General features: G+C 41.9%; 1 protein-coding gene across 3 annotated transcripts in view; it reads left to right on the top strand.

Annotated features, from left to right (window-relative positions):
• acad8 (acyl-CoA dehydrogenase family, member 8) overlaps positions 1-27,665 on the top strand; it is a 110,485-nt gene extending 82,820 nt beyond the window's left edge. For 2 of the 3 annotated variants that reach the window (XM_060846759.1, XM_060846761.1), the window contains one exon: positions 2,751-3,118. In XM_060846759.1, the coding sequence (XP_060702742.1) occupies positions 2,751-3,113 (363 nt within the window). In that variant the 3' untranslated portion in view covers positions 3,114-3,118. Of the gene's footprint in view, positions 1-2,750; positions 3,119-12,369; positions 12,473-26,814 lie in introns of those variants that run through there. The other variant, XM_060846760.1, reaches the window with a different exon arrangement.
• The last annotated feature ends 243 nt before the right edge of the window (positions 27,666-27,908 follow it).

Here is a 27,908-nt window from a genome sequence, read left to right on the forward strand (position 1 = left end):
CTTCCTGGAGAATCTCCTCCACACCCTCTCCAGTGCAGTCACATACTTCCGATAATGTGGCAATCAGGATGGCATGCAATATTCCATCTGTGGCCTAATCAATGCTCTATAAAGTTGTGACAAGGCTTCTCCGTTCCTATATTCTACAGCCCAGCTAATGAATGCCATTTGCTGCCTTCACCACCTTGTCTACCTGTGCTGACTACTTTAGTGATCTTATCTATCATTATTCAGTCCTTAGCGAGCTACAATTCATTGCAAACCCTTCTCTTTTTGGAGTTCCCAAAACGTATCACCTCATACTTATTGGGATGAGATTCCTTCTGCCATTACTCTATGCAGTTTACCAATATCAGACTGTAGCTTGAGACCATTCTCCTCATTGTCAACAACACCATGAATTTTCATATCATATGCAATCTTATTAATTATATTTTCCATTGATCCCTACACTGCTGGTCACAGGCTTCCAATCACCCAAACAACTCCCCACCATCACCTTTTGGCTCCTATTTACAAATCAATTTTGGATCCAGTTTGCCAATTCGCTTTGGATTCCATGGGTTCTTATCTTTTAGACCAGTCTTCCTTCTGGGACCTTGTCAAACACCTTATTGAAGTTATATTAAAAAAAATCATCTGCTCTATCCTCATCAAAATTCATAGTCACCTTCTCAAAAAAACTCAAATTAGTCAAACAGACTCTCGCTCTAATGCATCCATGTTGACTACACCCCTGCATTTTCAAAATGTTGGTTTATTCTGTCCCTCAGAATTTTTTTCAAATAATTTTGCTACCATTGACATTGGATGAACTGACCTATCTCTACTGTCCTTCTTGCAACCATACTAGCTATTCTCCATTCATCTAGCACTTCACCTGTGGCCAGTAAAGTATAAAATGTCACTGCCAGGGCCCCAGCAATCTTCAGCCATATCTTCCATAGCAGCCTGTGACATATATCAGCAGCCTTGGGAATTTATGCATCTTTATGCCTGCTGAAACATCTAGTCTGTCCTTCTTGTTAATCTGAACATGATCTCGAACTCACCACCCCACCTGAAATCTCCAGCTATCATGTCTTTCTCCTTTGTGAATATCAATAAGAAATATTTATTTAAGACCTCACCTACATCCTCTGGCTTGTTGCACAGACTGGCCCTTTAGTTTCTAATAGGCCCCACTCTTTTCCTGGTAATCCTGTTACCCTCCTAGTTTCTGTTTTAAGTACCCCAACCCATACACTCTTTATATTCCTGAAGGGCATCCCTGTTTTTCTCTTTATCAAGATCTCATTATTCCCTGGCACCCAGGGTTCCCTGGATTTGCTGCCCTTGCCCTTTACTCTTAAAGGAGCATAGTGGCCCTGAATCTCACTTTGCTACTTTTAAAATACTCCCATTTTCCAAATGTGGACTTAACTGCAAACAGTTGTTCTATGTTTGCCAGGTCCTGTCTATTGATATTGAAATTGCCCTTCCCCCAATTTAGACACTTCACTTCTGCACTGTCCTTATCCTTTCCCACAATGACCTTGCATGGCTGTTATCCATAACATGTTTGTCCACTGTTAACTGGTTTCATTTCCTAGAAATAGATCTAGCACTGTCCCACTGGTAGGACTACTTTTCCACAAGCTGTCATAAAATGGGGGCAGCGTGGTGGCTCAGTGGTTAGCACAGCTGCCTCACAGCACCAGGGATCCAGGTTCTATTCTGGCCTCAGGCAACTGTTTGTGTGGAATTTGCACGTCTTCTCTGTGTCTGCGTGGGTTTCCTCTAGGTGGTCTGGTTTCCTCCCACAGTCTAAAGACGTGTAGGTCAGGTGAATTGGCCATGCTAAATTACCAGTAGTGTAGGTTATTAGTCAGGGGTAAATAATAGGGTTGGGGAATGGGTCTGGATGGGTTACTTTTCGGAGGGTTGATGCAGACTTGTTGGGCCGAAGGGCCTGTTTCCACACTGTAGGAATTCTTCAAAAAATCCCAATTAAACCTCCTCAGATGACCAATAAATTATCTCATTGACTGCTATTTTGAGGTGAACAATTTGTGACAGGTTAAGTCATAATAGAAACTAAATATTTAATATAACTTATTTGACTTGAACCGATGGCAGAGAAAAGAAAAGAATCCCAATCTACCACTCTATAATTAAAATTATACTCATATAAAGATTCAAACTGTAGACACTCACTCAAGGTTACAACAGACAAATGACAGATGTATTGACTCTGATATATTGGGTGGAAAAAATTACAGACAGAGCCAAATTCTGAAGATCTAAAGTCCAGATCACATTAATGGGTTAAATTGCCTTCCAAAGTTCATTTTGATTTCAGCAATATTGAACTGTGTTGTCTGTAAAGTGATGGCCATTCTTCACTTCATTTGTTGATCCAGTAGACCTGTTAGAATTCTTTCTTTTAAGCTTCCTTCTCGGTCCTTTTCATCCAGATAGAATAGGAGAGGGAGATGTGTTCATAATGCAAGATCTGGAATATCTCTGGCTGTCCTCCATCTTCGGATTTATAGTAAACCGAAGCTCAAGCAATTTGAGGACTGTTGTCAGGCTTAACTCAAAGATTCTTGGTGACAATTTCATAATAGCAATCTCATTGCTTTGTAAAAAAGCATTGTCTAGTTTTGATCCCTGTATTTTTAAGGGGCTCTTGTGGTGCAGTGTTAGCATCTTTATCTCTATAATAACACTCAACAAGTTGATTAGAAAAAGCAATCTGCACCCTCCAGGTCATCTCCTCTGCCCCGGAGCTCTTCAGCCACGTCCTGAAACAGACTCGCTCCCACAGCCACATCTCTTTCCTCAGCACCTGCCTACAGAACCGACTGACCCCGCATGGACTCCGGACTACGTTCAGGCCAACACAATTTGGACCCAACCAGGACAACCAGTACCTACAACAAATCCGAAGCCTCCAGCAGCAGACCTCCCTCCGGATCCTCCGCTCCATGCTTGCAGCCACGCACAGCTACCTACACTCCCTGCAGTCAGCCCTGCCCCAGCTCAGGACAACACTGTCCCAGACCTGCAAAGGACCTTTGCTGTTCTTCATCCTCAGAAGAATTCATACAGTGAACAAACATTTTTCCTAGCCATATCGAACATCAAAGAAAGTAAGTACAAAAAACTTTCATATACTCACCCCCACACTCCGGATTCCTCGACCTTTCCTGAACCTTCTCGCGACCTCCGGAGCCGCTCAGGCGACTTTGCCCACGAGGCCACTGCAGCCACCACCGCCGCACGGACTACAGCCACCTTCGACCATGCAGCCTCCGCGGTCGCCAGGAAGACCATCGCCGACAGATACGTGGCCGCTGTGGGATCCACGACCACCGGGACCAGAGCCGTTTCTGCCCGGCACGCCACTTCCGCCCCCGGAGTTGCCGTCGCTACAGCCACTTCCGTCCCCAGAGCTGCCATCGCCTGCAGTGACATCACTTACCTGCTCAAGGACCACACCACACGCTACGCTGCCCCCACGTCAATCTCCGCCCCCACGACTAACTCTGCCCCCACGACTAACTCTGCCCCCACTCCCAGCTCTGCCCCCACTCCCAGCTCCAGCCCCACACACCAGATCCTATCTCCCAGCTCTGCTGTATTTTCACTATCCCTCCAGACCTCCCCCTTTCTGAGGATGAACGATCAGTCCTCAGCAGAGGCCTCACCTCCATCCCCCTACGCTCCCGATCAATGAGTTCGACACAAGGCTAGACATTGAGCATTTCTTCCACCGCCTTTGCCTCCACGCCTACTTCTTCAACCAGGACTCTCGCCCACCCTCTGATGACCCCTTCTCCTGCCTCCAACACACCCCATCCAACTGGACACCCCATGCTGGCCTCTTACCCGCCCTTGATCTCTTCATATCCATCTGCCGCCGCGACATTGACCACTTCAACCTGTCCACCCCTCTCACTCACTCCAACCTCTCACCCTCACAACACGCAGCTCTCCACTCCCTCCGCTCCAACCCCAGCCTCGCCATCAAACTGGCAGACAAGGGAGGCGCAGTGGTAGTTTGGTGCATCGATCTTTACACTGCTGAAGCTAGACACCAACTCGCAGACACCTCCTCCTTCTGCCCCCTTGACCATGACCCCACCTCCCACCATCAAATCATCATCTCCCAGACTATCCATAACTACTTCACCTCAGGAGATCTCCCATCCACCACCTTCAAACTCATAGTCCCACAACCCTGGACTGCCCGTTTCTACCTCCTGCCCAAAATCCACAAACCCGACTGCCCCGGCCAACCCATTGTCTCAGCCTGCTCCTGCCCCACCAAACTCATCTCTGCATACCTCGACACTGTTCTGTCCTCCTTAGTCCAAGAACTCCCCACTACTCTCATTCCTGAAGAAGGGCTTACGCCCAAAACATCCATTCCCCTGCTCCTCTGATGCTGCCTGGCCTGCTGTGTTTTTCCAGCACCTCACTTTTCAACTCTGGTCTCCAGCATCTGCAGTCCTCACTTTCTCCTAGTTGATTTTACAGTTTTGACCAAGTGAAAAAGCATGGGGGTTAATATGTTTCTAAATGAGGAAACATCAGTGATGGATTGACTAAATGTTTAAGGTAGCAAATTGGTTCCAGTTACCAAGACTGCTTGTTGATGTTGACCTTCATGAATGTTGTTAAAGCTCATGAAAGTTTGCAATATTGCTTCACACGACTTATGACATATAGATGATTTATACAATTTGAGAAATAAGAATATTTTAGAATGGCTAGCCTCTGATTTGCCCAGTGTTCATCTGACTGGTCCAAATAATTTTGTGGTCAGTATTATCCCCCAAAAAATGAAGGTGGTGGATTTGTCAATGATAATACCATCGAGTGTCAAGAGAAGTGGTTGGACTGTTGGAGTTAGCCTTTGCCTGGCATTTGTAGTGTGAACATTATTTGCCATATATCGAGCCAAACCTAAATGTTGCCCATGTGGGCACAAACAGATTCAGTATCTTCAATATTGTAATTGTGAACTGAACACACAATCATTGATGTATATTTAATGATCTGATGAAACAGGGAAGGCCACTGATGAAGCAGCTTCATTTTGGCCCTGAGTAACTCCTAGTCCAAGACAATTGGCTTCCAACATCCACCACTTTCCAGAATGACCAACTTGCTGTCACTTCTTCAGGCAATAGAGAGTTCGTCTTGATTTCCATGGACTTCGAATTTTACTGGAATTTATTTACTGGCCTTTAGGTCAAAGGTGATCGCTTTCATCTCCGTTCTAAATTTCTGTTCTTTTGTTCCTGTTTGAACAAAGGCAGGAATGAGCCCTAGAGCGATGTACTCCTGGTGGAACCCAATCTAAGCATTGGTGAACAGGTATGGTCATGTAAGTGCTCTTGATAGCACAGTTGACGCATCTACCATCACCTTTCTGATTAAAAGTAAACCAATTGGAAAGTAAATGGCTGGGCTGGAGTTGTGTTGCTGTTTAAAGGCCATGATGTATCCAGACAGTTTTTCACATTATCAGGTAAATGTTGTGACTATGTTGGAGCATCTTAGCTATGAGACATAACTAGTTTTGAAGTAAAGGTCATCAACATTAAAGACCAGATTTTTTCAAAGTCCATACCCCATTGCTGGATCTAGTACAGTCAGATATTTCTTGATATCATGTGAAGTATATTGAATTGGCATCTAAGATGCTGGGGTGGATGGACTAAATGTTTAAGGTTGTAAATTGGTTCCAATTACCTCATGAGGTAGTGAAGATGGCATTTCTAGCCAAAGATGGTTATGATTGTTTCAGTCTAGTTTTTTGCTCCCATGTAGGGTTGAGCTAATATTGGTGATGGATTGTTCACAAAACTGTCTCCTCCTGTTGAAGACCATAAGAAACAGGTACAGGAGTAGGCATTCAGCACCTGAAACCTGCTCCACTATTCAATGTGTTCATGGCTGATCTGACATTCTTCACATCCACTTTCCTGTCCTTTCCCCTTGACCCTTGATGTCCCTACTAATCAAGAATCTAAGTATCTCAGCTTTAAATATGTACACAGACTCCTCATTGGAACCCCTTTGTTTAGACATGATGCTTTCTGGTTCTTGACTTTCACCTGCTCAGAATTCACCTTATCTATGTGTTTCAACATGATCACCTCTTGTTCTTTTAAATTCCACAGTAGGTTTCTACCTTTCAACTTTTGCTCATAAGACGATCCTTCTATACTGGGGATCATCCTAGTGAACCTTCTATGGTCTATCGCTAGTGAAATAATAACTTTCCTTCAAGGGGACCAAAATGCCCTCAGTCCCCCAGGTGTGTCTCATGATCAACTTGTACAGTTGCAAGTTCCCTACACTTAGATTCCAACACTCTTGAAATACAAACCAACATTCCATTAGCCTTCCTAACTTGTGCTAGCTTTCTCAGTTTCCTTCACAAGTACCCCAAATCCCTTTATATTGCAGCTTCTTGCAGTTTTCCTCTATTTATTTAGATAATCATTTTTGCCTCCCATTCAAAATGACTAATTTTAGATTTTCCTACATTATACTCTATTTACCAACTTTTTGTCCACTCACTTATCAATATCTCTCTGTAACCTGCTTGCCTCCCTCTTGCAACTTGCTTTTCCACCTGCATACTGAGAAAGTCAATCCGGGTGTTCCCCAACAGGAAACTCTGGATAAATTAGGACATACAGAACCTGCTAAAAACCAGGCGTGAGGCCTTCAGATCAGGAGGTGCACTCAAATATAAAAGATCCAAATATGACCTTCCCAGAGCCATTAAGACAGCAGGACCTATATCGATCCAAACTAGAGACCCAGACAGACACTCGGTGACTATGGCAAGGACTGAATGACATTGCTGATTCTAAAAAGAGACATTGCAAGATAGCAGACAATGACACATCCCCTCCAGATCCTCGCAAATATCCTTGCAAAGGCTTTTGCTAGTTCCCTTGCTGAGGAACTAATATATCAGAAGGTGGAAACCAAGCTGTAGGCTTAGATGGGTCAGATTCTGATCAGGAAATGAGGTAGAACATTAGAATATAGTCAGTGACTGGGAAAGACAAAAGAAACAAGGATTAAAAAGAATTCAGCAAAGGAATTGACAGATATGAGCTGCTCATTCTTCAATACAAGAAGCATTAAAATCAAGGCAGATGAACTAAGGGTTGGGGGTTAAAATATTAGCATGGATTCAGAATTGGTTGACAGACAGGAAATAGAGGGTGGTTTTAATGGGTATTTTTCTCTGTGGCAGGCAGCAATTAGTAGGTAACACAAAGATCGGTACTTGTACCCCAGCTATTCATATTTTCTTCTACAGATTGAGTTTTGTGATAGAAGTGTGGATGTGTAAAAGTGTACTTGTATAAAAGATATACAAACTGTCCTTGTATACCGGTTAATGAATGTCGACAGGCAGGCACAACAAGCAGTTGTGAAGGCAAACAGTATAATAGCCTTCAATGCAAGGGGCTTTGAATTCAGAAGTAGGAGTGTCTTACTACAGTTGTACAGAGCCTTAAAGAGACCACACCTGGAATATTGTTTGCAGTTTTGAACTCCCTACCAAAGAAAGGATATATTTGCCACAGAGGGAGTGCAGTGGAGGTTCACTTAGCTATTCCTGTGAGGAGTGATTGGTTCAACTGGGCCTGTATTAGTTTGAATTGAGAAGGATAAGAGGGAGTCTGATTTGAAATTTATAATGGTCCAACAGGACTTGACAGATTAGATCCAGAGATGAATTTTACCCTGGTTGGGAAGTGTAGAACAAAAGGAGGCAGTCTCAGGATAAGAGGGAAACCATTTAGGACAGAGATAAGGAAAACTTGCTTCCCATGAACCTCTGAAATTCTCAAAAACTGAAGTCTATGGAGGCCAAGAAATAGAATATATTCGAATTTTTGTTTAGATTTTAAAGGCATCAAGAGGAGTGGGGTGAAAGTGGGAATATGGCATTGAAACAGCGGAGTGATCATGATCCTATTGAATGCTGGAGCTGAATTGTTTACTCCTGTTCATACTTTCTTTATTTCTATGTGTTGGACAGGAGATAAGTTATCTTTTTGGCCTATCAGTGAGGGTACAGCTAGAAGACCATATGATTGTAAGGTAACATTCAGAATAATGGTGGTGAATAATACGCAACAATCCAGAGAGTGGACTTCATTGGGGTAAGAATACACCTGGGCAGGATTGACTAGAACGAGACGTTGATGGAAAATACAGTGGTCGAGCAATGGGCTGCCTTTAGAGAGGAGATGGCTCAGATATGATCAGGTTGTATTCTCTCAAATGGCAATGGTAGGATCAACAAAACTGAGCTCCCTTGATGACAAAGGAAATAAACACAAGCACACTTTTTATTTCTCTGTCAGATGGAAATTATGATAAAAAGAAAATGTGCTTCTGTCAAGTGTCTGATAGAAAATAAAACCGAAAACTACAACAAACACTGAAGTAAAAATGCAAATAAAAGCAAAAAGGAATTATGAGAAAGGGCACGTCCAAACGTCATCTCTGGAAATATACATAGTTTAAAAAGCAACTGGTAAAAGGAGATGTAGGGATGATCACAAACCAGAAAGGAGATTAATATCTGCAGGCAGGCTAAGTTGTTAAATGAACATTTTGCATCATCTTCCTTTATCAGAAGGGAAGATGTTAGCCCGGTCCATGCTGACAGAAGAGGAAACTGTCACTAGAAAGTTTTAAAATTGATGAGGAAGAGTGTCAAGTAGACTATTGGTACTTTAAAGAAAAGAAATCAAAGACCTGCAGATGTTGGAAATTAGAAACAAAAACAGAAATTGCTGAAAAAACAGCAGTAAACCCACTGGACCCGAAACATTACTCTGCTTTCTCTCCACAGATACTGCCAGACCTGCTGTTTTTCCAGTAATTTCTGCTTTTGCTATTGGTACTTATGATTGTCAAGGCACTCTAACCAAATGAGATTCATTCGAGGATTTTAAAGGATATGAGGGTAGAATTTGCAGGGGTACTGGCTAGAATCTTTCTGCCTTCTGTTGGTTCAGGGCATGTGCCTGAAGACAAGAAAATTGTAGACCTTGGCCTTGTTTAAGTAATGCTGTAAGGATAAGGTTAGCAATTGCAGACCACTCAATTTAACATTGAGTCAACTTCAGGAGTCAGTATGGATTTCAAAAGAGGAAACAATGTTTGACTAACTTGCTGGAGATTTTTGAAGATGTAACAAAAGCTTGATGAAAGTAAACCTGTTGGTGTACATGGACTTCCAGAAGGTCTTTGGTACTATGCTGCACAATAGACTTGAGTAAACCTCATGAAATAAGGTGGCAAGTCAGTAGCAAGGTGGATGCAAAATAGGCTGAGTGCTAGGAAATGGGAAGTAATGGTCAATGGGTATTTTTCAGGTAAGAGGAAAGTTTGTGGTGAAATTCCTAAAGTATTGCTTTTCTTAATAAATATTAATGATCTAAATATTGGTGTACACGGGGCAATTTCAAAGTTTGCAGATGACAAAAATGTGAATTGTGAGGATAGTGGAGAACACCGAAAGGACACAGATAAATTTCTGGAGTGGGTGGATAAGTGGTAGATCAGTTTCAGTGTGAAGTAGTATGGAGTGATGCTATTTGGTCGGAAAATGTTGAAAGATGATACAAAATAGGGAGTACAATTTTTAAAGTGGGTGCAGGAGCAGTGGGAACTGTATGTATGTGCAGATTATTGACTGTGACAGGACAGTGAAGGGAGCAGGAAAAATACAGTTTCCTTGGCTTTTTTGTTACGGACTAGACCAGACCCCTAGACCCTAACTTCTCTTATTTTTAAAGGCAAATGTGAAGTGCCTGTTCCAGTTGCAATGCGACTGGTCAAACTATTCAATGTTAAGCAAAACACTATTTATTTAAACACTAGTTAAAATACAAAGTTTGTATAAAGATTTGTAGCTCTGGTGCTGGTTGCAGTTGTTATGGATATGTTCACCGAGCTGAGAAGTTGATTTGCAGACATTTTGTCCCCTGTCTAGGTACCATCCTCCGTGCTATGGAATCACCTGTGAAGCGCTGCTGTACTCTGTCAGTTGGAATTTATTTGGTTTTATTCCCACTGCTTTCGGTTGCCGGTGCGGTTTGCTCGTTGCAGTGCCTGGTATACTGGATATAGGTCTATGTGTTTATTGATGGAGTCTGTGGATGAGTGCCACGTTTCTAGAAATTCTCTGGCTGTCCTCTGTTTGGCTTGTCCTGTTGTGTACATAACACAACAAGAATAGGACAAGCCAAACAGAGGACAGCCAGAAAATTTCCAGAAACATGGCACTCATCCAGAGACTGCATCAATAAACACATTGACCTAGACCCAGTATACCGACCACTGTAATGAACAAACAGAGCTGGCAACCAAAAGCGACAAGAGCGAAACGAAATAAATTCTAACTGACACAGTACAGCAGTGCTTCACAATAATAAGAACGTCATCTAGAAAAAGGACAAATTGTCTGTAAACCAACTTCCCAGCTCGGCGAACATACACACAACAGCAGCTAGTAAAAATATAACCAAAGGAGGAGGAATTTAGAATAAAATCTCAATTGGAAAAACTTAACTAAATAATAAATACAATAATGATTACTAATTAACTGTTCCAATACAGGAACATCCAACAAATACACCCCTCGGCAAAAAGGCAGATTCTGACACAAATTCTCACATGCAGTTCTCCCATCCAGGAAGAAAAAACATCAACAGAAAATTCAGAGATAGTAGCAGCCAGAAGACATTCACTAAAGCTTCTAAGACAATAGACAGTAGGTGCAGGAGGTGGCCATTCTGCCCTTCGAGCCTACACCACCATTCATTATGATCATGGCTGATCATCCTTAATCAGTATCCTATTCCTGCCTTATCTCCATAATCCTTGATTCCACTATCCTTGAGAGCTCTATCTAACTCTTTCTTAAATGAATCCAGAGACTGGGCCTCCACTGCCTTCTGGGGCAGAGCATTCCACACACCCACCACTCTCTGGGTGAAGAAGTTTCTCCTATCTCTGTCCTAAATGGCCTACCCCTTATTTTTAAGCTGTGTCCCTCTGGTTTGGGACTCGCCCATCAGCGGAAACATGTTTTCTGCCTCCAGAGTGTCCAATCCCTCGATAGTCTTATATGTCTCAATCAGATCCCCTCTCTAGTCTTCTAAACTCAAGGGTATACAAGCCCAGTCACTCCAATCTTTCAACATAAGATAGTCCCACCATTCCAGGAATTGACCTAGTGAACCTACGCTGCACTTCCTCAATAGCCAGAATGTCTTTCCTCAAATTTGGAGGCCAGACTGCATACAATATTCCAGGTGTGGTCTCACCAGGGCTCTGTATAGTTGCAGAAGAACCTCTTTGCTTCTATACTCCATCCCTCTTGTTATGAAGGCTAGCATGCTATTAGCTTTCTTCACTCTGTTGAGTCCCAATAGCTTCTGTTTAAAGCGAAACCTAAAAACCCAGACATCTTGATCTGTAAGAGCTTGGTCGCACCCATTCAGGCTGTTTTTTAAAAAAAACCCAAGGCCCCCCAAGTTGTTTACTCCAATGGTTCTCGTTCTGTGCCTCTGTCTTACAACTTCTCTTAGAAATCATTTTGTCCTGTATTGAAAAGTCACAGCATTGTCACATGATGAGTGATGGCATAGAATACACAAGTAATGAGATGACATTGAACTTGAATAAAACACTTCTTATATCTCAGCTGGAATACTATAGATGTGATGTGAATACATTGAAAAGAGTAATTTACAAGAATGGTTCCAGGGATGAGAAATTTCACTTATGAGAATAGATTGCAGTAGTTGGGACTGATTTCCTTAGAGAAAAGAAGGCTAATGAGAGATCTGATAGTGATTTTCAAAATCATGAGTAGGCTGTACAGAGTGTATAAGGACAAACTGTTCCCACTTGGGAAAGGAATAAGAGGGCTTAGATTTAAAGTGATTTGCAAAAGAAGCAAAGGTGATGTGAGAAAAAAACTTTTTCACCTCGAGAGTGATTGGGGTGTGGAATGCACTGTCTGGAAGTATGGTGTGGGTAGGTTCATTTGAGGCATTCAAAAGAGCATTGGATGATTGTTTGGAGAGATTAATGTGCAAGGGTATGAGGACAAAGCAGGACATTGGTATTAGGCAATAATGCTCATTTGAAGAGATGGTGCGGGCACAATAGTCCAAATGGCTGCCTCCCTACACTATAAGATTTCTCTGATTCGGTGATATTCTACAACCTCATTAAAAATTAATAATATGCACAAAAATGCATCTTTATGAAGAAAATAGACTAATACAAAAACTATAAAATAAATTCTGTCTCAAACAGATCTGTAATCAAGCGCTGCAGATGCACGGTGGTTATGGTTATCTAAAGGATTATGCTGTACAGCAGTTTGTTCGAGATATCAGGGTGCATCAGATCCTAGAGGGTAAGTATTTATATAATTTTCAGACTGATACAATATCAACTTAAATTGGTGATTCTAGAAAAACATATACTGCAGTGTCTGCATTCATTCTGGTTACAATCAACTTGGTGGGATCCTTATACCCAGTTTGAAGCTGCTTATTCACCTTATAATGTTCAGTCAGATTTGACGAAAGCTATATTCAGCCCACACACTACATTTCTCAATTTTGCTGTTTTTACGGTACTCCTGCGACAAGGTGAGCCTTGTTTGACTGATATGCTTTTTTTTATCAGCTGAAATGTAAATCTGGCTTTTGTAGTCAATTATATAAGTCACTCAAATGGTGATAACTAATTTACAATGAGTTGAAATGAAAAATGCTTGGCCTGTCAAAGGTGTGTGTTGCTTCAATGCTCAACATTTAGAGATTGGAGTAATATGAAAAAGACATGTGCAGGAGAGCCAGCATGTATAAACAGAACATGAATGCAGAAGCAGAAAGTCAGATTATAGTATTTGTTCAGTGCTGTACTACATACTAGCATGAGTAAAGATATCATATTACTGTTACCAAAACTGGAAGGTTAGAGTTGTAAGGAGAGGCTGGATAGACTGAGACGTTTTTCCCTGGAGTGTAAGAGGCTAACAAGTGTCTTGTAGAGGTTTATAAAATCACAAGGGGCAGTTTAGGAAACCTGGTCAGCATGGATGGGTTGAGCAGAAGGGCCAGTTTTCATGCTGTATACCTGTTTGACATCTGGATGTCCCTTGGCCCATCATGTATCTGTGTGGACTCTTTAAAAGATATTATGATCCCAGCTGATGGAATTACTGGATCCCAGAATTAAATCTGGCTTGGTAGATCATATGTTTAATTTTCTTTTAGTGATATTTAATCACAGCAATATATTCACATGAAGCTATAGATGATGTTTAACAGCAAAGCATAAGATTATTACAAAAAAGAGACAAAGAAAATCACCAAGTGATATTGAAGACAGTTTAGAAAGAACTTAACACAAATAGCAAAAGTTTAAACTTGTTTCCCAACCTAAGCCATTACAGAGTCGATTCTAGAGAAATGTCACTCCTATCTGTTTTCCCAATCATAACTTAAGCTTTTCCTTTCCTTTGGCCTTTGAAACCTTTTCTTCATAACTTCTTTGAGCCTGAAGGCGTGGGTTTATCATAATCTTGATTATCTAAACATTTTCAGTTCTAACAACTTGAAAGTTACTATGCAAATTCTTTCTTCGAAGCTCCATTGACTAGAAACCACTTGTGGTGTGTTGTCAAAGTTAATTCAGGGCTGGATGAGGAAGAAGAGAAAGGCTTTCACCAAATCCAAAGGTACAATTCAGCTTCAGCTCTAAAGAATATAGGAAGTGCAAGAGGGAACTTAAAAGTCATCAGAAGAGCTAAAAGGGTGAATGAGAAAGGACCTGCAAACAGGATTAAGGAGAATCCTAAAATATTTATGAATACATTAAAGGGAAGAGATTAATTAGGGAAAAAGTAGGGCCCATTAGGAACCAAAGGGACAATCTGTGTGTGGAGATGCAGGATATTTGAAGGTGTTAAATGAATACTTCTCTTGAAAAGACAAAAGTAGGCAGAGAATTGAGGAAAAGGAGCTATGAGGATCCTGCACAGCTTGACATGGGAAATGGGGCATGTGGGGCACTTACTTTATGCCACGACTGATGAATGCATCAGAGCAAGGAATTAATGTTGGAGTTGCACATGGTCAAAAATCACGGAATACCAGGTTCCAACCCAGTGCACATCAGAATTGTACAGATCATTTGTCAGGCCACATCAGGAGTACTGTGTTCAGATCTGGTCACCTCACTACAGGAATGCTGTGATAGCATTGGAGGTAGTACTGGGGAGGTTCACCAGGATGTTGACCAGGGTGGAGAAATTGAGAAATAAAGAGAGACTAGATAGGCATGGAATATTTCTTTTGAGCAGCAAAATCTGAGGGGAGACATGATTGAGGTGTGTAAGATTTAGGGCTCCGGACAGGGTGGAAGTCATTCCCCTTGGATGAGGGAGTCAATCATAAAGGGGCAGAGTTTTCTGGTAAGGAGCAGGAGATCCAGAACGGATTTGAGAAAAATCATCAGCGGATGATGGGAATGTGGAATGCACTGACTGGGAAGGTAGTAGAGGCTGGAAACTGTACAACTTTGAAAAAATGTTTGGATGAGCGCTTGAAATATCATAACACTCAAGGTTATGGGACAAGTGCAGGAAATTGGGATTAACACATCTTTTGTGGTAGTTATTGTCAGTACAGACTCAATGGGTTGAAGGACCTTTTCTGCACTGTATAACTATTTGTCTCTGACTGGTTCCCCTGATTTCTTCTGAACTAAAAATCTTGATTCTTCTGTTGCGAAATCAAATCAAAACTTATGGCAATGTTATGTTTCAAACAACAAAGAACATTACAGCACAGGAACAGCTCCTTTGGCCCTCCAAGCCTGCGCCAATCCAGATCCTCTATCTAACCCTGCCACCTATTTACTAAGGATCTGTATCCCTTTGCTCCCTACCCATTCATATATCTGTCTAGATACATCTTGAATGTCGCTAACGCTCCTGCCTCACCACCTCCGCTGGCAACACATTCTAGCCCCCCACCACCCTCTGTGTGAAGAACTTTCCTCATATCTCCCCTAACTTTTCCCCTCTCAGTTTGAACTCGTGATCCCTAGTAATTGAGTCCTGGGAAAATGTTTCTTGCTATCTACCCTGTGTACACCTCTCATGATTTTATAGGCCTCAATTAGGTCCTCCCACAACCTCCATCTTTCCAATGAAAATAATCCCAGTCTACTCAACCTTTCCTCATAGCTAGCACCCTCCATACCAGGCAACATCCTAGTAAACCTCCTCTGCACCCTCTCCAAAGCATCCACATCCTTTTGGTAATGTGGCGACCAGAACAATACGCAGTATTCCAAATGGGGCTGAACTAAAGTCTTATCCAACTGTAACATGACCTACCGTTTCTTGTACTCAATACTCCACCCAGTGAAGGAAAGCATGCCATATGCCTTCTTGACCACTCTAGAACATAGAACAATACAGCACAGAACAGGCCCTTCGGCCCACGATGTTGTGCCGAACATTTGTCCTAGCTTAAGCACCCATCCATGTACCTATCCAATTGCCGCTTAAAGGTCACCAGTGATTCTGACTCTACCACTCCCACCGGCAGCGCATTCCATGCCCCCACCACTCTCTGGGTAAAGAACCCACCCCTGACATCTCCCCTATACCTTCCACCCTTCACCTTAAATTTATGTCCCCTTGTAACACTCTGTTGTACCCGGGGAAAAAGTTTCTGACTGTCTACTCTATCTATTCCTCTGATCATCTTATAAACTTCTATCAAGTCACCCCTTATCCTTCGCCGTTCCAACGAGAAAAGGCCTAGCACTCTCAACCTAACCTTGTACGACCTATTCTCCATTCCAGGCAACGTCCTGGTAAATCTTCTCTGCATCCTCTCCAAAGCTTCCACACCTTTCCTAAAGTGAGGCGAACCAAAACTGCACACAGTACTCCAAATGTGGCCTAACCAAAGTCCTGTACAGCTGCAACATCACTTCACGACTCTTGAATTCAATCCCTCTGCTAATGAACGCTAATACACCATAGGCCTTCTTACAAGCTCTATCCACCTGAGTGGCAACTTTCAAAGATCTATGTGCATAGACTCCAAGATCACACTGTTCCTCCACCTGACTAAGAACCCTACCGTTAACCCTGTATTCCGCATTCTTATTTGTCCTTTCAAAATGGACAACCTCACACTTGGCAGGATTGAACTCCATCTGCCACTCCTCAGCCCAGCTCTGCATCATATCTAAATCCCTTTGCAGCCGACAACAGCCTTCCTCACTATCCACAACTCCACCAATCTTCGTATCATCTGCAAATTTACTGACCCACCCTTCGACTCCCTCATCCAAATCATTAATAAAAATTACAAACAGCAGAGGACCCAGAACTGATCCCTGCGGAACTCCACTTGTAACTGGGCTCCAGGCTGAATATTTACCATCTACCACCACTCTCTGACTTCGACCGGTTAGCCAGTTTTCTATCCAATTGGCCAAATTTCCCTCTATCCCATGCCTCCTGACTTTCCGCATAAGCCTACCATGGGGAACCTTATCAAATGCCTTACTAAAATCCATGTACACTACATCCACTGCTCTACCCTCATCCACATGCTTGGTTACCTCCTCAAAGAATTCAATAAGACTTGTAAGGCAAGACCTACCCTTCACAAATCCGTGCTGGCTGTCCCTAATCAAGCAGTGTCTTTCCAGATACTCATAAATCCTATCCCTCAGTACCCTTTCCATTACTTTGCCTACCACAGAAGTAAGACTAACTGGCCTGTAATTCCCAGGGTTATCCCTATTCCCTTTTTTGAACAGGGGCACAACATTTGCCACTCTCCAGTCCCCTGGTACCACCCCCGTTGACAGTGAAGACGAAAAGATCGTTGCCAACGGTACTGCAATTTCCTCTCTTGCTTCCCACATAATCCTGGGATATATCCCGTCAGGCCCGGGGGACTTGTCTATCCTCAAGTTGTTCAAAATGTCCAACACATCTTCCTTCCTAACAAGTATCTCTACTAACTTACCAGTCCGTTTCACACTCTCCTCTTCAACAATACGATCCCTCTCCTTCGTAAATACTGAAGAAAAGTACTCATTCAAGACCTCTCCTATCTCTTCCGACTCAATACACAGTCTCCCACTACTGTCCTTGATCGGACCTACCCTCGTTCTCGTCATTCTCATGTTTCTAACATACGCATAAAATGCCTTGGGGATATCCTTGATCCTATCCGCCAAGGATTTTTCATGCTCTCTCTTAGCTCTCCTAATCCCTTTCTTCAGGTCCCTTCTGGCTATCCTGTATCCCTCCACTGCTCTGTCTGAACCCCGTTTCCTCAACCTTATGTAAGCCTCCTTCTTCCTCTTTACTAGACATTCAACTTCCCTCGTCAACCAAGGTTCCCTCACACGACCATTTCTTTCCTGCCTGACAGGTACATACATATCAAGGACATGTCGTATCTGTTCCTTGAAAAAGTTCCACATTTCCACCACATCCTTCCCTGACAGCCTATGCTCCCAACTTATGCTCCTCAGATCCTGTCTTACAGCATCGTAATTTCCCTTCCCCCAATTGTAAAACCTACCCTGTTGCACGCACCTATCTCTCTCCATAACTAAGGTGAAAGTCACAGAATTGTGGTCACCATCACCAAAATGCTCACCCACTATCAAGCCCATCACTTGTCCCGGTTCGTTACTGAGTACCAAATCCAATATGGCCTCCCCTCTGGTCGGACAATCTACATACTGAGTTAGAAAAGCTTCCTGGACACACTGCACAAACACCGCCCCATCCAATCTACTTGATCTAAAGAGCTTCCAATCAATATTTGGGAAGTTGAAGTCGCCCATGACTACTACCCTGTGGCTTCTGCACTTTTCCAAAATCTGTTTCCCAATCTGTTTCTCCACATCTCTGCTGCTATCAGTAGATCAGATCTACTGATTTGCATTGCCACCTTCAGGGAACAATGGACCTGAACACCCAGGTCTCTCTGTACATCAGTTTCCCCCAGGGCTTTTCCATTTACTGTATAGTTCGTTCTTGAATTTAGTCTTCTAAAATGCATCACCTTGCATTTTCCTGGATTGAATGCCATCTGCCATTTCTCTGCCCAACTCTCCAAGCTATTTATATTCTGCTGTATTCTCTGGCAGTCCCTTTCACTATCTGTTACTCCACCAATCTTAGTGTCATCTGCAAACTTGCTAATGAGGCAACCTACACCTTCTTCCAAATCATTTATGTATATCACATACAACAGTGGTCCCAGCACAGATCCCTATGGAACACCATTTTGAGAAATACCCTTCCACTACTACTTTGTCTGCTGTTGCCCAACCAGTTCTCTATCCATCTAGCTAGAACACCCAGGACCCCATGCAATTTGACCTTCATCAGCCTACCATGGAGAACCTTATCAAACGCCTTACTAAATTCCATGTATATGACATCTGCAACTTTTCCCTAATCAATCAATTTTGTCATCTTTGTTTCCTCTTTATACTGTTGAGTTTTTGATTAAATTCACGGATTAACACTTAAGAAGTTCTCTAGATACTTGATTGCAGTCACAAGCCTGCTCAGCTCAGTTAGCTGGATGGGCTGGTTTGCAATACATCATGATGCCAACAGCATGGGTTCAATTCCTGTACCATCTGTGGTCACCATGAAGGTCCTACTTTCTCAACCTCATCCCTTACCTGATGTTTGGTAACTATCAATGTTAACCAAGGACTTGTCATCTTTCTAGAGAGAGCAGCTGTATGTTTCTCTGAGACTATGACAATTTTACTTACTATCGTCAGGGTGTACATAGGAACAGGAGTAGGCCAATTAGTCCCTTGAATCTCAGTGAGATTAAGGCCTAAATCTTGTCTTTGACCCATATTCCTTAATACCTTTGCTTAACAAAAATGCATTTATCTCAGGTTTAAAATTAACAACTGATTCTGCATCCATTGCCAGTTGCGGAAGAAAGATCCAAATATTTACCACAGTTTGTGTAGAAGTGTTTCCTAACATTTCTCCTGCGTGGTTTGACTGTAATTCTCAGACAATCTCCCAGTACTAGAAATGCTATAGTTGACATTTATTTACCCTATTTTTTCTTGTTAGTATTTTGAAGAATTTGATCAGATCATTTCATAGCCTCCTAAATTCTAAGTAAGCTGGCCTAATTTGTATAATCTCTCCTCATAACTTAACCCCTGAAGTCCAGGTATCATTCTTGTCAAACCTTCATTGTAATTCTTTCAGGCCAATATATCCTTTCTAAGGTTGGTGCCCAGGTCTGCACTCAGTGCTCCATGTGTATTTAGATCACTGCAAAATTTGACTTTCTGACCTTTAAGAAAGCTTGATGGAAATGTCCAAATTCGTTTGCTTCCATTTTAAAATCGAACTTCCAAAAATAATTATTGTATCCTATGTACTTCTCATCGTAAAATGCTATCCAATATCTTTGAAAATTTTTCGCTTCAAATCATAATCATTGCACAACAATTGTTGTATTTATTTAACAACTTTAACGTAATGAACTATCCCAAGGCAATTCACAGGAAAAATATAAAGCAAAGTATATCACCAAGAAAAGAAGGAAATTCTAGGTTAAATGACCAAAAGGATTTGGCAGAGTTCAATTTTAAGGAGTGCCATAAAGGAGGAAAATGTGATGGAGAAATGTAGGGAGGATGTTATTGAGCATGAACGGCTGAAGACACAGTCATCAAAGATTGCACAGTTTAAAATGAGGGTGCACAAGTGGCTAGAATTAGAAATGTTTGAATATCTTTGTAGATTGTGACGCTGAAGGAGAGTTAGGGAATTAGGAGAGTTATAGAAATAGGGAAAGGACATAAGGGGTTTGAAAACCAGAAAGAGATTTTTAAATTAATATAATGCTTGAGAACCAGTGTACATCAATGAGCACATGTGTGATGGGGAATTGGACTCAATGAAAGTTAACTTGGTAAAAACAAGGAATGCAGATGCTGGAAACCAGACTGTAGATTAGAGTGGTGCTGAAAAAGCACAGCAGGTCAGGCAGCATCCCAGGAGCAGGAAAATCCCTCCATTCCTAATCAAGCGCTTTTGCCCGAAACATCAGTTTTCCTGCTCCTCGGATGCTGCCTGACCTGCTGTGCTTTTCCAGCATCACTCTAATCTAGAGTCAATGAAAGTTAAGTCAAGGGCAGAGTTTTGGATTAGACAAATTTATAAAGTTGAGAATGTTGGAGTGGATTACAGTCATTATATTTAGAGGTAGTAATGCATGATGAGAGTGTCACTAATAGATAAGTTGAGATGGAAATGATCACACAGTAACAGAGGTAATAATAGTCAGTCTTAATGATTGCATATAGATGCTTACCAGTACTGCATATCAGATATATAGTCTGATAATTTAGCAACACTGATTGAGACAACTAATAATGAGCTATTGCTGTGCATTGTCAGAGTCTGTGTTAATAATAATGCTATGTCTTCAGATGTTGTTATTGTTGGGCACCATATAGGTGAGAAATAGGAGGGAGCCAAGAATATTCCTTGGGGAATGCTAGGGGTGAAGTTTAGGAGTAGGAAGAGAAGGTGTTGCAAATGATTTTCTTTCTCAATTTTGCATGGTAAGGAAGAAGAGCTTAAATTGAGAATGGGGCACAGCCCAAGTGAGGATATAGTTTAGGGGAAAAGAAATCTAAAAGAACTGCAGATGCTGTAAATAAGAAACAAAAACAGAAATTGCTGGAAAGGTTCAGCACCTGTGGAGAGAAATCAGAGTTAACATTTTGAGTCAAGTGACCCTTCCTTAGAACTGATGGCAGCTAGGAAAATAGAGTGGGAGGGAGGGGTAAGGAGTGATGAGCCCATAGAGGGGTAAGTGATGATGAGCCCATAGAGAGAGAAGAACAATTGGACAGACAATGGAATGGCGAATGATCTGGCTAAGAGAATGAATAGCTATTAATGGGGGTAGTTAGTGGATAACAATGTATTGTGTGTAATAGCAGCCTATGTAATAAAAGGCCTGGTCTGTTGGGGTTGGGGTAGGGACACAGGAGAGCTCAAGCCCTGAAGTTATTGAACTCTATTTTGAATCCAAAAGGCTGCAGTGTTCCCAAGAGGAAAATGAAGTGCTGTTCTTCCAGCTTGCTCTGAGCTTTGCTAGAGCACTGTAAGAAGAGATAAAGATGTTGGCCAGAGAGTAGGGTGGGGTGTTGAAGTGGTGGGCACATGGATACTCAGGATTATTTTGCAGACAGAATGTGGGTGTTCTGCGAAGCAGTCACCCAGTTTGTGCTTCATTTCCCCAATGTAGAGGAGGCAATATTGTGAACCACAATTGCAGTAGACTAGGGGAGGCAATAGCCGAGTGGCATTATCGCTGGACTGTTAATCCAGAGACTCAGGTAATGTTCAGGGGACATGGGTTCGAATCCTGCTATGGCAGATGGTGGAATTTGAATTCAATAATAACAGCACTCATGAATCCATTGTCAATTATTTATGAAAAACCTGTCAGATTTACTAATGTCCTTTGAGAATGCCATCCTTGTCTGGATTGACCTACATGTGACTCTAGACCCATAACAATGTGGTTGATTCTTAAATGCCCTTTGGGCAATTAGGGATGGGCAATAAATGCTGGCCTAGCCAGAAATCCCCCTCATCCCATGAATAAATAACTAGATTGTGTGAAGTGCAACTTCACCAGGTAGGTGTGTTTGGGCCATTGGATATTGAGGAGGAAGGAAGTAAACAGATAGGGGAAGGTGATGTGAGGCTGTGGTGGGATGGGCATTGGAAATTAAGGAAGAGTGGAGCAGGGTGTCCCAGAGGGAACAGTCCCGATGGAAGGCTGACAAGGGAGGGAAGAAAAATAAGCGACTGGTGGTGGCAGAAATGATGGTAATGATCCTCCTGGATGTGGATGCTAGTGGGATGGTAGGTGAGGACAAGGGCGATCCTATTGCTGTTGTGGGAGGGAAGAGAGGGGATGAAGATGGAAGTGCAGGAGATGCATCAGAACCGGCTGAGGGCATTGTCAGCTATTGTGCTGGGGAATCCTTGGTTGAGGAAGCAGGTGGACATTTTGGAGGCTTCCTTATAGAATTTGGCTTCATTGGAACAGATGCAACAAAGACAAAGGAACTGGGGAGAGAATGGACAAGAGTTTTTACAGGAAGCAGGGTGTGAGGATGTATAGTCAAGGTAACTGTGGGAGTTGGTGGGTTTATTGTGGATATTGGTGGCCAAATTATCCCCAGAAGTGGGAATGGAGATGTTGTTATGATGCTGCCACGATGAGAGGTTATTTTATTCTGGCTTTTTTTTTTGAAGAGAGGTTATAAGGCTGAAGTCCTGAGCTGTCTCTAAGAAAGTAAACAATCTGTGAGGCCTTGGGTTTTTGTTTGAAGTTGGAACAATGGAAGCAGTCTGGATGTGGCTAACTGTCTCAGTCCAGGCTTTCTAGTCTTTTTTTTCCGATTTTATGTTTAGTTTTTAAGGAGAAAACTTTGGGGTCTCAGAAGAGTTTAGTGATTCAGTGAGTGTCTCCGATCTGCTACTTGCTCTGAATTTTCTCTTGTTGTTTGTCCCTCCTGGATTGGAGAACTGCATGTGAGAATCTGTGTCTGAATTTGCCTTTTTGCCAATGGGTGTGTTTATGGGATGTTACTACATTGGAACAATTAATTAGTAATCATTATTGTATCTATTATTCAGTTAAGTTTTCCAAAAATTAAGTTATTTAAAATTCCTCTTTCTTTTGCTTGTATTTTAACTATGGATTAGATTGGTGCTGGAAAAGCACAGCAGTTCAGGCAGCATCCGAGGAGCAGGAAAATCGACATTTCAGGCAAAAGCCCTTCATCAGGAATACCTTGTATTTTAACTATGGTGTTTAAACAAATTGTGTTTTTCTTACTGCCAAATAGTTTGACTAGTCACATTGCATCTGGAGCACGGCACTTCACATCTACCTTTTTAAAAAGAGAAATAGTTAAGGTCCAGACTTCCTTCTTAAAATATGTTGAGACGGTCTGTACTGGTCCATAACAATTGCAATGAAGGGGGGAGTTAGAGATGGACCAGATGAGAGCAGTTTGGAAATTGGAAGCAAAATCAATTCCGGATGAGAGGGGAAGCAGTACCAACGATGTACTAGAGAAAGAGTTGCGGGTCGGGGCTGGCAAACAGTGGAATGAGGAATGTTCCATGTATCCCACAAAGACACAGGCATAACTGGGGTCCATGTGAGTACCCATGGCCCACCCCACTGACCTGAAGAACATGAGAGGAGTTAAAAGTTGTTCAGGGTGAGGATGAGCTTGACCAAGTGGAGGAGGCTGAAGGTGGGGACAGTTCAAGCCTTTGTTCCAGGAAGAAGCAGAGAGTCCTCACACCATCCTGGTGAGAGATGGATGCATAAAAGGATTGCACATCCACAATAAAGAGGAGGCAGGGACTTTGGGAATTTAGTACAGAGAGAATTAGGTGCTTTTGACTCAATTTTTTGGCTTATTGTTTGCAAGAATTTTTCTCAAGATAAAGTACAGGATCAGTGCCTAGCACAAAACAAAGTGTGACATTACAGAAACTTCATAAGTTCATTGTTTGATAATAGCTATTTGACTGCTATAGGTTGTTTTCAGATTGAAGATGAATAGAAATGTTAACAGATTACAAAATGAAAGACTAGTAGGAATTTTGTTTTAAAAATTAAGAACTAAATGAATAAAATAGAGATGCCAGGCCAAGCAATGTGTTGTACCTGCATGATGTCAAAGTTGGTGGACCCCATCGTGGTTCATAGTGACTGCATCTGGAGCAAGTGTTGGTCATCAGAGCTAATGAACTGGTCCAAGTTGCAAACACTGTGACACATCAGGGAGGGACAGTTACCAGGACACTGTTCTAGGAGACAGTCACACCCCTTAGGTTAACTATCTTGAATTTGGTTACAGACAGAGGATGTGACTACAGACGAAGCAGATAGAGGGATCCAGAAGTTAGTGCTGAAGAGTCCTCAGTCTTTACGCACGTCTTAATAGGTTCAGCATCCTTGTTCCCTCTGTTGATAAGAGCGGGGACTTTGGGAGGATGTGAAAACTGACTATAGCATATGTGGTAGAGGGAAACATTCAAGAGGTAGGAGAATGTAGAAATGTAGGTGTAATCGAAGATAATATAATCAGGAGGATAGACACTACTCTATGTAGTCAGAATTGTGAGGTCTAAAGGCACTGATGACTGCCTAGTGCCCAGGTTCAGGATATCACATCTGCATAGCAGAGGAACATGGAGTGAGAGGGGAAAGATACAGTTGCCATAGTCTATGGAGGTACCAATGATATAGATAGAAAGAGGATCTGTTGAGGGAGTCGATCAGCCCAGGGTTAAAATGAAAAACAGAATCAAGAACTAGTGAGCAGATGTGTTTTTGCAACAATCCAATGATGTTTTAATGTCACCTTTACTGAGACTGGCTTTTAGCTTCCAGTTTGTATTGATTAAATTGGAATTCCACCAGATGGCATGATGGATTTGAACCTGTGTCCCTAAAGTATTAGGCTATGCCCTTGTGTTACTAGTCCAGAGAGATTAAAACTATGTCATTGTATCCCCCACATAGATGTGATCTTGCTTCTTATGGTCACACAGGCTATATTCCTCATTCTACCAGAAAGTTCATAGCATCATAGAGTCATGGAGCCATAGAGATATATTGCATGGAAACAGAACCTTTGGTTCAACCTGTCACTGCCGACAAGATATCCCAACCCAACCTAGTCCCATCTGCCAGCACCCGGCCCATATCTCTCCAAACCCTTCCTATTCACATACCCATCCAAATGCCTTTTAAATGATTGCAATTGTACCAGCCTCCACCACCTTCTCTGGCAGCTCCTACTACCTTCTGTGTGAAAAAGTTGCCCCTTAGGTCTCTTTTATATTTTTCCCCTCTCACCCTAAACCTCTAGTTCTGGACTCCCTGACCCCAGGGAAAATATTTTGTCTATTTATCCTATCCATGCTCCTCATAATTTTGTAAACCTCAATAAGGTCACCCCTCAGCATCCAACGCTCCAAAGAAAACAGCCCCAGTCTGTTCAGCCTCTCCCTGTAGCTCAAATCTTCCGACCCTGGCAATATCCTTGTAAATCTTTTCTGAACCCTTCCAAGTTTCACAACATCTTTCCAATAAGAAGGAGACCAGAGTTGCATGCAATGTTCCAACAGTGGCCTAATCAATGCCCTGTACAACTGCAACATGACCACCCAACACCTGTACTCAGTACTCTGACCAATAAAAGAAAGCATACCAAACTCCTCCTTCACTATATTAATCCTCACTACAGTTTAGAGATTGGGAGGTGACCTTTTCTCTTTAGAAGAATGAGAGGTAACCATCTTGAAACATACAAGATTTTTGGAGGACTTGATAGGCTAGATATATAACATTTGTTTCCCACTTTGGGACAGTATAGGTTGTAAGGAAATAGCCTAATAAAGGTTTACCCATTTAAGCAGACATGAGAAGGAATTTCTTCTCTATTGTAGTGAATCTATGGAATTCTTTACAGCAGAGAGCTGTAAAGGCCGGGCTGTTAATTATATTCAAGGCTAACTAAGACAGATTTTAATCAGTAGAGCATCAAGGATTTTTGGGGAAAAACCATCATCTCCTGAATGGTGGAGTAGACTCAGTGTGCTAACTGGCCTACATCTGTTCCTGTATCTTATAGTCATGCAGATAGCGCACTGGAAATTGAGCTGCAGTACTCCAGGAGCCATCACAAAAGTTCAAAAAAAATTTATAAAGTATACACAAGTCCCCAATCTTCAGTTGTGATAAAAATGATGGAACAGGTTTCTATACTTAATGAAAACCACTATTTATTACAAATAAATAAATTCTAATTGTGGGTAAATGGTTATGAATTATCAATTCGGTTAAAACTTGAACCCTTTTCTAAAACCTACCTCTGTGTGCATATATACCTGCGTGCACGCACACAGTTGGTGTTACGGATAGGATGAAAACTACTTTGGGGGAGCAGTTCATTCGCACCAGTAGATTGGGTGTTCCTTTTGTTTCCCAAGTCCTTTAGCTCTCTGACCTTTTTCTTTGGGTTCTTCATTTCTTTACAGGTGACGCAGAATGATTAGTTCACAAATTACAGTCTCTGACATTTTGGTTGAAAGTAACAGCTGACAAAAATCTGTCAGTATAAACCAAATGGCTTTCTTTTTAGCTCCAGCATTTTACTTGAGAGAGTGAAACACATCACCTCCCTTTCTAGAGGTGCAAAAGCTTCTCTCTGCATTATTCTCAACTACAAGTGTTCAGCTATCCAGGAACCAATAACGCATTGTTGCAGGTCTGATGATCTTTGGCTTCTATGTCTATCGATGCGAAGGTCACGTTGTACATGCATCCCAATGCACCTTCCCCCACTGCTTACAAAGCAGCATTGTAAACATAACCTGCAATGAGTTTATCACTTGCTTTTTAAATGTACAATTCCTTCTTCAGTCCATTGTTATAAAGTAGTCCTTTTCCAATTCAGTCACCAATCAAAAATAAAATGATATAAAAAGTTATTGTCTTTACAGCAACAAGCTGCATTTATATGAACAAGACTGATCTTGAGGCAGTGTTTGTATTCTGAAGAAGTAATTTCTGATTTTTACATTTCTTGTAGGTACCAATGAAGTTATGCGAATGCTTATCTCAAGAAACCTGTTTGATGAATAATTTTTCTGCATGCTAGGCCAGTTCTGCAGAAGAGAAACAACTCGTCTGATTGAATGATTTTTCAAGGACATTTCAATCAATTAACAGTTACACATCTTCTTGATTAAATGAAAAATATTAATAGCTATGAACTAGCCTTTTCCAGAAAGAGAAAATGTCTGTACCCTTCAATGTAAGCTATCTGATCAGTAAAATATAACATTTTTGTTGTTTACTACTTTTGTGGCCCTGTACTGTACAAATTCTATATGATTAGAAACCCATCTGCAGCAACATGGCATAAGCACTCCAACCATAAACAAATTCTCATTGTTTCACTGTTATCATTGTCACAGCAGCACAGCTGTCCACTGTGACATGAAAGGCGCAACTAGCTACTGAACCTTGGCAACTGGTGAAATGCTGTAATTTTGGAAATGACTTAGTGTGAAAAACTGTCAACTGCAACCATAAATGTTACTAAACTATTGTATAACTTGCCAGCTACATAACCGGTTGGTTTTGGAATTGTTTAATCTCCCTACAGAATGACTCTGTGTGGCATAAACATTGCTTTTCAGTCCTGGCTGTTTTGACTAGTACTGCATGTGATGCAATGAAAATGGGTCAGGAAGCTCCATTCTCATCAGATGTGAAAATTACCCATCTCTGTTTTTCAAACAGATGCCAAATAAAATGACCTAGTTAAACTCTGTTTAGATTAGATTCCCTACAGTGTGGAAACAGGCCCTTTGGCCCAACCAGTCCACACCCACCCTCCAAAGAGTAACCCATCCAGACCCATTTCCCCTTTGACTAATGCCCCGAACACTATGGGCAATTTAGCATGGCCAATTCACCTGACCTGCACATCTTTGGACTGTGGGAGGAAACCGGAGCACCTGGAGGAAACCCACGCAGACATGGGGAGAATGTGCAAGCTCCACACAGACCGTCACCCAAGGCTGGAATCAAACCTGGGACCTTGGTGCGGTTAGGCTGCAGTGTTAACCACTAAGCCACTGTGCCGCCCCAACTGATTACTGGATATTGAAGTCTCAA

This window comes from Hemiscyllium ocellatum, chromosome 29 (genome assembly GCF_020745735.1).
Source record: "Hemiscyllium ocellatum isolate sHemOce1 chromosome 29, sHemOce1.pat.X.cur, whole genome shotgun sequence".
Classification (NCBI taxonomy): Eukaryota; Metazoa; Chordata; class Chondrichthyes; order Orectolobiformes; family Hemiscylliidae; genus Hemiscyllium; species Hemiscyllium ocellatum.